Source organism: Ovis aries, chromosome 5 (assembly GCF_016772045.2).
Source record: "Ovis aries strain OAR_USU_Benz2616 breed Rambouillet chromosome 5, ARS-UI_Ramb_v3.0, whole genome shotgun sequence".
Taxonomy (NCBI): Eukaryota; Metazoa; Chordata; class Mammalia; order Artiodactyla; family Bovidae; genus Ovis; species Ovis aries.
In genome coordinates, this window is record NC_056058.1 from 48,658,936 (window position 1) to 48,671,137 (window position 12,202).

General features: G+C 44.8%; 1 protein-coding gene across 2 annotated transcripts in view; it reads left to right on the forward strand.

Annotated features, from left to right (window-relative positions):
• The window catches only part of PSD2 (pleckstrin and Sec7 domain containing 2), a 60,047-nt gene that overhangs the window by 31,831 nt on the left and 16,014 nt on the right, over positions 1–12,202 (forward strand). The window contains exon 8 of one of the 2 annotated variants that reach the window (XM_042250957.2): positions 723–783. In XM_042250957.2, the coding sequence (XP_042106891.1) occupies positions 723–783 (61 nt within the window). The remainder of the gene's footprint in view (positions 1–722; positions 784–12,202) is intronic. The other variant, XM_027970304.3, reaches the window with a different exon arrangement.

Genomic DNA, 12,202 nt, shown 5'->3' on the forward strand with positions numbered 1-12,202 from the left:
CTTCACTCTGTGCCCCTGATGCCTCACCCCACACCCTTGCCCCTCAGTTGGGCCCTGGCTTCCTCCTACCCTTGATCCACCTGCCACTTCTGTCCTGCTCGAGAAACAACAGTGAAGGCATGATGGCGTGTGGCAGGGGGCCTGTCTGCTGGAAGAGGCACCTCCCAACTGTCGGGCCGGTCGCCGCTCCCTGTGCCTGATGGTCCTCTAGGTCCTCTGTGCCCTGGACTCAGTCCTCCGTGCCCTCCTCCTCTGTGGTTCCCTGTCACAGTGCTGATCGCTAGTGTGGTGGGAGTCCTGGGTCTGGCACCCTCTTGTCCCATGGGTGGACTTGCGTCCCAGGAACTGGGGGGCTAGGCTGGTTATTAGAGGAGACATGGGCCTTGGAAGGGATATAGCCTGGGACCCAGAGCCTTTCCTGGGCATGAGATTCAAGGTGAGTTTGGCCATAGGAAGCAGGAATCTGGGCTAGAACAGGCCTGGGGTGGTCAGGTCCCCCACTAAGGGAAGAGTGTTTCCTGACCTGGGGCGGGGGAGTGGCTCTGATGCTGTAGAGGGGTGGGGCATGGAGTATCACACAGGCCCCGGGCCCTGACATGTGGTTGGCAGGTGGCTGGCCTCTTCCAAGGCCTGAAGGCTGGCTCTGGCAGGAGATGAGTGGGTGGCTGTGGTTGAGAAAGAGCTGGTTGCTCACACTGAGGGTGCCTCTATCTCTGATTTAGATGGGATCCACACGCTTACCTGTGCCCTGATGCTGCTCAACACGGACCTGCACGGACATGTGAGTTGGGGAGGCCAAGCTGGGGTATGTTCTCTCACTGATTCATCCCAGGTTGTCCGAGGGCCAGCCCTTTCTCCAGCCTCCTTCCCTGAGACCTCTCACTTGCTGGCCCACGTTTCTTTAGCAGACCTGGGAGTCAGGCCACTTGGCTTCTAGACTTGGCCTTACTCTCGTTTTATCCACTTGAGACCTGCCTGGGTCCCCAGCCCCAAGCAGGGCCATAGAACAACTGAAGTACAGAAATTTAGGATGTGCTAAATAAGATATGTGCCCCTAGCCATGTCCACACCAGACGTTGCTAAAAGGTCACCTGCTCTTCCTACCCTTCGTGCTGTAAGCCTGACTGCAGCCCTGCTGAAGGGCCATGCCCCAGGCAGCCCCTTCCCCTCAAATGGTAGGTTGCCATTAAGAGGCATTTTCGTCATCTCCATCCTTCACTAGGCAAACAGAAGTGATGGGGGGTACCCTAGGCTGTGAGCCTGTGCCTCCTCTGGGCCCTGGGCATCTCAGTGCTGCTTGTGGCTCAATAACTCCTTCTTCTTCCCTCTGTCTGCTCCGGGGACCCCCTCTCTGGGCTCTCTTGCCCTCCCTCAGGTGGTAAGTGTAGCTGGTGGTCTGCATGTCATGTGAGCTTAGATCCCCCCATCTCCATCCTCCCCTTCTGTGTCCCGCATCACCCCGTCTGGCCTCACTGATCACCACCCCGTCATTGCTCACCCTGGGATGGTCAGAGCACCTCTGCTGGATTGGGGATATTTCAGTGACTCATGGGAATAATAGGCCCATGAGAACGGTTCCGGAGGTAACCAGGTTCCGGTTACATCTCTTCTGGAGGGAGGTAACCAGGAAAGCCTAGGACACTTAGGGTGGAAGAAGGAGCTAGGAGAGACCCAACTTCGAATTCCACTCTTGCCTCCAGGTGGCACCTCTGTGACCCAGGGCATTACTCCAGCACTCTGAGTCTCGGGTTCTACACCTGTGAGGTGTGAATGAAGATTTCCCCATAGTGTCCTGGGGAGGCCTGGGAGAGGTACCACCAAGTGTCAGGGTCTGGCACTTAGTAAAGATATTTATTATGAATAATATTATTACATAATCCTCACCATCATATTCATCATTAATATTGAAATTTAAATGATGGAGAGTCTGAAGGCCCAGCCTGCAGATCCCTGGAGGATCAAGAATATGAAGGACCTGCCCTGATGGCAGTCTGAGCAGGCGTGGGCACACTGGTCGCCTGGCCTGAGGAGAGCGAGAGCCTCGATGGCCTTGGCATGAAGATTAGTTGTGTGACAGCTTCAGTTTTGTCTGCCAGGGCTGTCAGCCTGAGAGTGGAACGGGAGAGAAGACGTGTGGATTCCATGGGGATGTCACCGGAGTTAATGCCCACTAATGGGCTGATGCTCCCCCAAGACTGCTTACTGTTTGCAGAGAGCAGGTGTTGCTGGCGTGCCCTGAAAGGGCCCTTTAACACACATTCCTCTTCCCATCCCTGCGCTCAGCAGGGCCGAGGGCCATCTCAGGACCCAGTCACTGCTGTGTTAAGCCCTGGGTGCCTCTTCCCCTGGTTGAGAGCTGCTGACAAGCGCAGCAGTCAGTAAACCCCAGGTCGAGGATATTCTTGAGCTTGGTGGGCCTTAGCTGCCCGTGGCACCACCTTCTGCCTGAAGTTGAAGAGAAACATTACTGCCTTCATACATTAGACATGGGTGCAATAGGATTGTTTATACTCACAGTCAACAGACATTGAAGATCCATTTCTTTCTTAAGGCAGTATTGCAAAACACCAAAAGCAAGAGGTCTGAGTTGTAATCCTCTTTATTTTTCACATGATCGTGTGTGACCTGAGGTGAGTTACTGACTTCCCTGAACCTCAGTTTCCCCATCAGAAAGTCCCGGTGAGATTTAAGGAGACAGCAGTTGTAGAGCATTTAGCCCAGAACTGGGCCATTGCTGTCACTGGGAGCTTTCCTGGAAGTGGCAATGCCTGCTTTGTGCTCACCCCATCCCTCCCTCTTCTCATGCTGCCATTGTTTCACAGAGACTCAGTGCCTGGTGGAAGATGGGGATCTCAGGAATGTGGGGCCTACTAGGGCCCCCAGAAGTGGCTCTGGTCAGAGCGGGAGCCAGTATGAGGGACTGGCGCACACTCCTAGATAGGCACAGCCTAGTGGAGGAATTGAGAAGGCTTCCTGTAGGAGGGGCATTTGGACTGTAGAGGCTGACACCTTCTGCGTTCTATAAATGAGAAGGAAAGAGAACCCCTGCCTCAGGGTGCCCACCTTCTAGTTAAAGGAGATGAAAATAAATAAGTCAACAAGTGATTGCAAATAGTGATAGGTCTGTGAAGGGAATCAACAGGCGGATATGATGGTGGCTGGACTAGGGGTCAGGGAATGCCTTTCAGAGGAGGCACAACTGGGGCAGAGACCTACAGGAGCCAGTCACGGAAAGACCAGAGACAAAATCTTCTAGGCAGAGGGACCAGTGGGACTGGTTTTCATCTTTTGGCTATTGTGAACAGTGCTATGAACGTTGGTATACAAGTTTTTAATTTTTTAAAAATTATTTTTAAACTGAATGAAAGATTGTTTTAATTTTATAGTGCTTACAGTTTTCAGAAGTTTCCTGTGCATGACTTCATGTAATCCCATAATAACCCTTTTATCTTCCTACCCCTCTATTGCCCTCCCCCTTCTTGGTAACCACTAGTTTGTTCTGTGAGTCTGCTTCTTCTTTTGTTTTATTAACTGGCTTGTTATATTTTTTAGGTTCCACAACTAAGTGAAATTATATAGCGTTTGTCTTTCTTTTTCTGACTTGTTTTACTTAGCATAAATCTTTGTTTGAGAAGCTGCTCTCAATTCTTTTCAGTGTATACTTAGGAATGGATTGCTGGGTCCAATGGTATTTTTGCATTTAACTTTTGGAGGACAGGAAAACTGTTTCATAGTGGCTGTTGAGTCCAGGAAGGAGGTGATGATGGCTTGTGCTGACAGGGCAGTGAACAAGGGTAGAAGGGACAGATGAGAGAGATCAGTAGAGGATGAGCCTGATGGGACTTGCTGATGGGCTGATCAGGGAGAGGAGGAAGGATGGCTTCACCATCTGGCTTGATGGGGGTGCTATTTCCTGAGATGAGAAGGGAAATTCTGTGGGTGGGTGAAAGGTGTGGCGAGTGGGAGAGCTGGGGCTCCAGTCCCATTTTTGACATATTGTGTTTGAGATGCCTATTGGACATGGACATGGGTGTTGCCAAAGAGGTGGTGGGATAAATGAATCTGGGATGCCAGAGAGTAATGGGGTGATGAGATCGCTGTCGTCCTGATGGAATGAAAGCCACGGAACTGGCTGAATGCCTCGGGAGAGGGGCAGGTTGGTGATCTTGTTGTGGGTCATGGCATCATTTAGAGGTCAAGCACTTTTCACTTTCATGCATTGAAGAAGGGAATGGCAACCCACTCCAGTGTTCTTGCCTGGAGAATCCCAGGGACGGCGGAGCCTGGTGCCTTGCCGTCTATGGGGGTCACACAGAGTCAGACACGACTGAAGCGACTTAGCAGTAGCAGCAGCAACAAGCAGAGCATAAGGAGACACTCTGAAGCAGCCATGGAGATGGGAGGAAAACCAGGAGTGTGTGGTATCTCAGAAGCCAAGAGAAGAAAGTGTTTCAAGGAGAGAGAAGTAGCCAACTATATAAAAGGGTGTTATGAAGTCAAGAAAGGCAATAACAGAAAAACAGCCTTTGCGATTGGAATGGCCATTGGTGGGTCATTGTCATTGGATGGTCAAGGTCATTGGAGCCCTTTGCAAAAGTACTTTAGGCGGAGTAGGGAGACCAAATGCCAGGATGGAGTGGGTGGAGGTGAGGATAGGAGGTGAGGAAGTAGAGGCTGTGGAGAATTCTTCTGCAATATTTGGCTTTGAGTGGGATCCTGAAGTGAGCCACTGGCTGGAGGGGTCTAGCAGGGGCTTTTTTCTTTAAGTTGGAGTATAATTTCTTTACAATGTTGTGTTAGTTTCTGCTGTATAATGAAGTGAATCAGCCATATGTATATATATATATCCTTTCCCTCTTGGTCCTCCCTCCAACCTGCCATTGCCATCCTACCCATCAAGGTCATCGCAGAACACTGAGCCGAGCTCCCTGTGTTACACAGCAGATTCCCAGCAGCTACCTGTTTTACACATAGTAGTGTATGTTAACACACTAGTTCTGTTCAGTTCAGTCGCTCAGTCGTGTCCGACTCTGCAACTCCATGAATCGCAGCATGCCAGGCCTCCCTGTCCATCACCAACTCCCGGAGTTCACTCAGACTCACGTCCATCAAGTCGGTGATGCCATCCAGCCATCTCATCCTCTGTCGTCCCCTTCTCCTCCTGTCCCTAATCCCTCCCAGCATCAGAGTCTTTTCCAGTGAGTCAACTCTTCACGTGAGGTGGCCAAAGTATTGGAGTTTCAGCTTCAGCATCAGTCCTTCCAATGAACATCTAGGACTGATCTCCTTTAGGATGGACTGGTTGGATCTCCTTGCAGTCCAAGGGACTCTCAAGAGTCCTCTCCAACACCACAGTTCAAAAGCATCCATTCTTCAGTGCTCAGCTTTCTTCACAGTCCAACTCTTACATCCATACACGACCACTGGAAAAACCATAGCCTTGACTAGGTGGACCTTTGTTGGCAAAGTAATATCTCTGCTTTTCAATATGCTATCTAGGTTGGTCATAATATGTCAATCCTAATCTCCTAACTCATCCTGCCCTTTCCTTCCCCCTCTGTGTACACATGTCTGTTCTCTGTGTCTCTGTTTCTGCCCTGCAAACAGGTTCATCTGTACCGTTTTTTTAGATTCCACATAATATGCATTAAAATACAATATTTGTTTTTAGGAGGGACTGTTTTAAATCTGACTAGGGTGTTGTGTATATGCCACTAGGATCTACTAGGCAGGCAAGGAGAAACTGATGATGCAGGAGAGAGAGGGAAAATCAAGGCTTTCCTTGAGATGAACAGCAGGGCATAGATGGAAAATGGCCTTAGCTGGGAATAGGGGAAGTTCATTCTTCATGACAGGGTGAATTGGAAGGGAAGGATGTCAGAGGAGGGTGAGCTTAGCCTCCAGACAAGAGAGGATGGGGGCTTGGGTTAGACGTGGACATGGAGACAAGGAGAGATATTATAAATGTACTGTGGATGTGCAGTCACTAGCACTGGTTGGTGGAGTCAGTGTCGAGGTGAGAGCAGAAGTCTCTAGGGTGAGGCCAGGAGAAGCAGGAGGAGATGGTGGGAGAAGCTGCGCTATGAACCTCCAAGCTGAAACAAAGATAAGTTGTTTTGCAAGAAAAGCTTAATTTCTCTCACACTTGGGCTGCTTGAGGTTTAGCAGTGGGAGTGCTGGGGAGGTGGGTTGGGGCCGGATGGTGGAAGACTTGAGGGACAAATGCACGGGTCAGTATACTGTTCTGAAGACTGGCAGCGGCAGGGAGGCCCTGCCCATTCTCAGATGGTGAACAAGCCTCATATATTAGAACTTGGAAGGAGCACCGAGTGCAACTCAGGTTTAGTCTAGATTTGCAAATAGTGATGAAGGTTTTCCTGCCCGCGAGACTTTTGACTGGTCCCTTCCCTTGCTCTGAAGGATGACATCTACTTTCTTTCTGCTTTGAGAAGGGGGAAGACTTAAAGACAGGCTGGGATTGTTCTGACCTCAGATAGGTCACACTAGACCTGCAGAGAAAGCCTTGGAATGGGGCTGTGGCCTGTCCAATCATAATTCTTTTCTGATTGGAGACAGAGGCTGTGGGAACAGATTTTCGGGTCAAGGGCAGGCTTGGAGGCCCTTTTGATCCAAATGTTGGTGGAAGGAAGGGAGGAACTGAGAACTTGGAGGTCCCAAATCATCCACATCAGTTTGGCTTTGGCGTGTTCTGGGCATGTCTCTCTTTCTCTCCATCTTTCTTCCTGTCCTCCCCCCTTCCTTCCCTTCCTCCTTTTCTTTCCCTCTCCCCTCCCATTCCCTTCCCTTCTCTTCCGTCTCTCTTTTCCCTTTCTGGTATATATCTTTTGGCCTGGTGGCTGTTGTTCATTTACCCAGTATGATTTTACTTCTTTGCAACCGACTGTCTTACTTTCTCATCCAGAAAGAGATTGATCTTGGTACTGTTTCCCATGGACTTGAAAGTGTATTCTGCAGTTGTTTATTCTAATGTTCTATATGTGTTGATAAGGTCAAGCTTTTTAACTATGTTGTAAACATCTTTTATATCCTTAATGATTTTTTATTGTGTTAAAATGTAGAAGACATAAATTTGCCATTTTAACCAGTTTAAGTTGTGCAATTCAGTGGAGTTAAGTACATTCACACAGTGTGCAGCCATCACCGTTCTCTGGTTTCAGAACTTTTCATCACCCCCAAAGGAGGCCTTGTACCCATTAGCAGTCACTTCCCATTCTCTCCTTCTTCCAGCCCCTGCCTCTTCTGGATATGTAATATGAGTGGAATCACACAGTACATAGCCTTTCATATATGGCTTCTTTCACTTAGTGTAATGTTTACAAGGCTCATCCATATTATAGCATGTGTCATAATTTCATCTGTTTTTATGGCCAAATAATATTCCATTGAATGGATATGCCACATTTCATGTATCCCTTTGTCCTTTAACGAACATTTGGATTATTTCCACCTCTTGGATATTGTGAATAGTGTTACTCTGAACATTTGTGTACAAGTTTTTGTTTGAGCACCTGTTTTCAGTTCCTCGGAGAAGACCAGCTGCATCATATGGTAATTCTATGTTTAACTTTTTGACGAACTGTGAAACTTCCTTAGTGGCCGAACCATTTAGTAATCCTGCTAGTAATGTATAAGGGTTTCAGTTTCTTCACCTCCTTGCCAACACTTCTTTTCATTCTTTTCTTTTTTAGTGATAGCTGTTCTAGTCAGTATGAAGTGGTAACTCATTTTGGTTTTAATCTGCCTCTCCCTGATAACTAATGATATTGAGCATATTTTCATGTGTTTGTGGCCATTTGTATATCTTCTCTGGTGAAATGTCTATGCAAGTACGTTGCCCACTTTGAGGAGGGATATATAATTATTATTTAAAATTGTGGTAAAAATATTAAAAATCATGGTAAAATATGCATAATATGAAATTGACCATCACTGCCATTTTTACGTATAGTTTACTAGTATTAAATCTATTTACATTGTTGTGCAATGAATCTCCAGAACTTTTTCATCTCCTTAAAAAGATTTAACTCTTTTCTTTTTAATTCATTTTTTTAATTGAAGGATAATTGCTTTACAGAATTTTGTTGTTTTCTGTCAAACCTCAACATGAATCAGCCATAGGTATACATATATCCCCTCCCTTCTGAACCTCCCTCCCATCTCCCTCCCCATCTCACCCCTCTAGGTTGATACAGAGCCCCTGTTTGAGTTTCCTGAGCTATACAGCAAATTCCCGTTGGCTATCTATTTTACATATGGTAATGTGAGTTTCCATGTTATTCTCAAAATACGTCTCACCCTCTCCTCCCCTCTCCCTGTGTCCATAGGTCTATTCTCTATGTCTTTTTCTCCATTGCTGCCCTGTAAATAAGTTCTTCAGTACCATTCTTCTAGATTCTCTATATAAATACAATATTTATCTTTCTCTTTCTGACTCACTTCACTCTATATAATAGATTCTAGGTTCATCTACCTCATCTGGACTGACTCAAATGTGTTCCTTCTTATGGCTGAGTAATATTCCATTGTGTATGTGGACCACAACTTCTTTATCCTTTCATCTGTCGGTGGGCATCTAGGTTGCTTCCATGTTCTAGCTATTGTAAATAGTGCTGCAGTGAACAATGGGATACATGTGTCTTTTTCAATTTTGGTTTCCTCAGGGTATATGCCTAGGAGTGGGATTTCTGGGTCACATGGTGGTTTTATTCCTAGGTTTTTTTTTTAAGGAATCTCCAAACTGTCTTCTATAGTGGCTGTATCAATTTACATTCCTACCAACAGTGCAAGAGCATCCACTTTTCTCCACACCCTCTCCAGCATTTATTGTTTATAGACTTTTTGATGATGGCCATTCTGACCAGTGTGTTTTGCTTTTCTTTAATTGGTCTGTTTGTGTTTTTGTTGTTGAGTTGTAAAGGTTCTCTAGTCTAGATACTATACTCTTATCAGATATATGGTTAGAAAAAGTTTTCCCTTTTTCCAGGGATCATGTGTTTTCTCCCTGTCTTCATTCTATTAATGTGGTATATTATGTTAATAGATTTTTATATGTGGAACTACTCTTGTACTCCTGGGATACATTCCACTTGATCATGGTATATAATCCTTTTACTATGCTGCTGTTTTGCTAGTATTTCATTGAGAGTTTTTACATTTATATTTATAGGGGATACTGTTCTATAGTTTTATTTTCTTGTGAATTCTTTGTCTGGTTTTTGTATCAGAGTAATGCTGGCTTTATAGCATGAGTGAGGAAGTATTCTCTCTTTTTCAGTTTTTGGATAAAGCTTAGGAAGTATTGTGTGCTCAGTTGCTCAGTCGTGTCTGACTCTTTGCAATCCCATGGACTGTAGCCTGCCAGGCTCCTCTGTTCATGGAGTCCTTCAGTCAAGAATACTGGAGTAGGTCGCCATTTCTTCCTCCAGGGAATCTTCCTGACTCAGGCACTGAACTTGCATCTCTTGTGTCTCCTGCATTGGCAGGCGGAATCTTTATCACTGCACCACCTGAGAAGCCCCAAGAAGTATTAATGTTAAATGTAAATTGCTCAGTCATGTCTGACTCTATGACCCCATGAACTGTAACCCGCCAGACTCCTATGTTCATGGAGTTCTCCAGGCAAGAGTACTGCAGTGAGTTGCCATTCCCTTTTCTAGGGGATCTTCCCAACCCAGGGATCAAAGCTGAGTCTCCTGCATTGCAGACAGACCCTTTACCATCTGAGCCCCAGGGAAGCCCCAAGTATCAGTATTAATTTCTCTTCAATGTTTGGTAAGCTTCGCTAGTGAAGCCATCTGGCCTCGGGCTTTTCTTTTGTGAGGTTCTTGATTGCTGAGTGAATGTCTACTTTTTTTTAGGTTTATTTAGGTTTCCTGTTTATACTTGAGCCAGTTTTAGTAGTTTGTATGTTTCTAGGAATTTGCTTATTTTATCTAGGTTATATAATTCGTTAGCATTAGTTGACTGATATTAACAAATTAATTGCTTAGGATTCTTGTTCTTCTTTTTACCAAGAAAGCAGCGTTAAAATCTCTAACCAAGACTGTGAGTGTCTTTCTCTTTTTAGTTCAATTTATGTCTTTTACTTTTTGAAACTATGTTATTAGGTACATACAAATTTAGAATGTTTATGTCTTCTGGTAGATTGACCCTTTTATTATTATGAAATATCTCTGTAGTAATGCTCCTTGCCTTCAAGTCTATTTGTCAGTTTTAGTGTAGTCGTACTGGAGTTCTTTTGCTAGTATTTGCATGCATATCTTTTCTATCCTTTCCCCAAGATTTCTGTCTCCTTATATTTAAGAGATGTCTATTAATCACTGCCTTTTAATTTGACCATTTAATAAATTACTAATATATTTGAATTCAAACATATCAGGTTACTCTTCATTTTCTCTTTAACTCATCTGGTCTATATTGCTTATTTTTTTTCTCCTTTCTTGCCTGCTTTTGGATTATTTAAGTATTTTTTAAGAATATCATTTTCCCCTGTTAGCAGATTAGTTGTGAATTCTTTTAGAATTTATTTTTGTGGTTTGCAATATATATCTCTCACTTATTGAAGTACTTTAACCATGTCCTAGGAAATGAAATAACCTTAAAATGCCTGAATTTATTTGTCTTCTCAACTTACATACTACTGTTATCATCCTTTTAACTGTTTGTATTTCTTTCTATATTTTATTCCCCAGAAAACTTTATTGTTTTTACCTTTCACAGTCAGTAATCGTTAAGATTTAGCTGCCCTTTGTGTTGCTCTTCACTCCTTTCTGCTTCGCCAGGCTTCCACCTGAGATAGCTTTCCTTGTGTCTGAAGAATTTCTTTCCTTTCTTCAAGTTTTGAAGCATGACTGGCGTGTTTCCCAGGGTCCTTTGTCCTCGGTGGGCCCTGAGTTCCAATGTTCGTTTTCTAGTCCTTTTGACCACTCAGTTGCTCAGTCTTTTGTCCACTGCTTGAGAACTGACAGATGCTTTGAAGAGGAAAGCTGCTCCTTGTTGGCCTCCCCTCTCCACGTTTCTCTTCTTTGTAGGACCTTTGCCCTTGAAGTCCTCATTGCTCTTATATTTCTCCAATGTCTTCACACAGATGTTTTATTAATATTTTGACCAGCAGTTGTTTCTGATGGGAAGGTTCATTTGCAACAAGAGAGTCTGTCATTACTAGGATTATAACTCTTGCCTGGTAATTTTTTGATTTTGCACCCACCCCTTACTGATGGCTTGGGAATGTTCAGTGTGTGTGTGTGGAACTCAGACAATATGATCAACATTGCCCTCATGTTCCTCAATTATGACTGTACACATAAATGACTATATTCATATATACATAAATACATGGATGTACATGTAAAGTAAATACATAGACATATGAAACACATATTAAGGCATTTGTAGGATCATTTCTCCTTAGTCCTTTGGAAAAGGTGTAGAAAATTCTTGTTCATCAGCTACTTATAAAACTTTCTATATCATTGTTTTCTGAACTATTTCCTGTGGTGTGTGAATGTCCCACATGGTGTTAATAGAATCATTGCTAAAATGGAGCAATTGAGAAACTACATCGAATCCTTTCCTTGGAGACTCTCAATACCACATAAGCACACTGAAAGCTCTGAAACATATAAACTTGTTTGATTATGAAATCCTTCAGGGGGAATTCCTATTCTCATCTGTAGGTGAATCTTGGGAAAAACTGCCTTATAGCAAATCTAAATCCACCAAATCCTACACCAATAAATATCTAGTGTTCAAGGGACTTTGTCTTCTCGACAGTGAAGTGCCATCAGTGTTTCCTCAAGCATGGACACTGCAAGGAGAGTCTGAAAGTATGCACATCAGATGTTGGGTTTATGGGGCTGGAGCCCCTCTTCTAATCATTGGTAAAAAAAGGCAGAAATTTGGGGTACAGTCATTCTAGCCCTTTGTCTGTTTGTGCCTCCTGGAGTGAAACCATCTGCTCAGGTTCCCTTGGTCCCAGTGCAGCGCAGCATGGGGTACCCATGTGTGTTGGTGGAAATTGATTTTTGATTCTCATAAGACCAAACTCTCCCTCACTTCACCTACCTCTTGGAGGTCTTGCCGCCCCTCTGTACAGGTGAGAGGGTGAGACAGTTGTGACGGAATACACAGAGCTTCTGCTCAGGAGTCAAGAGGCCTGGGTTCAAGTCCTGGTGCTGTGACC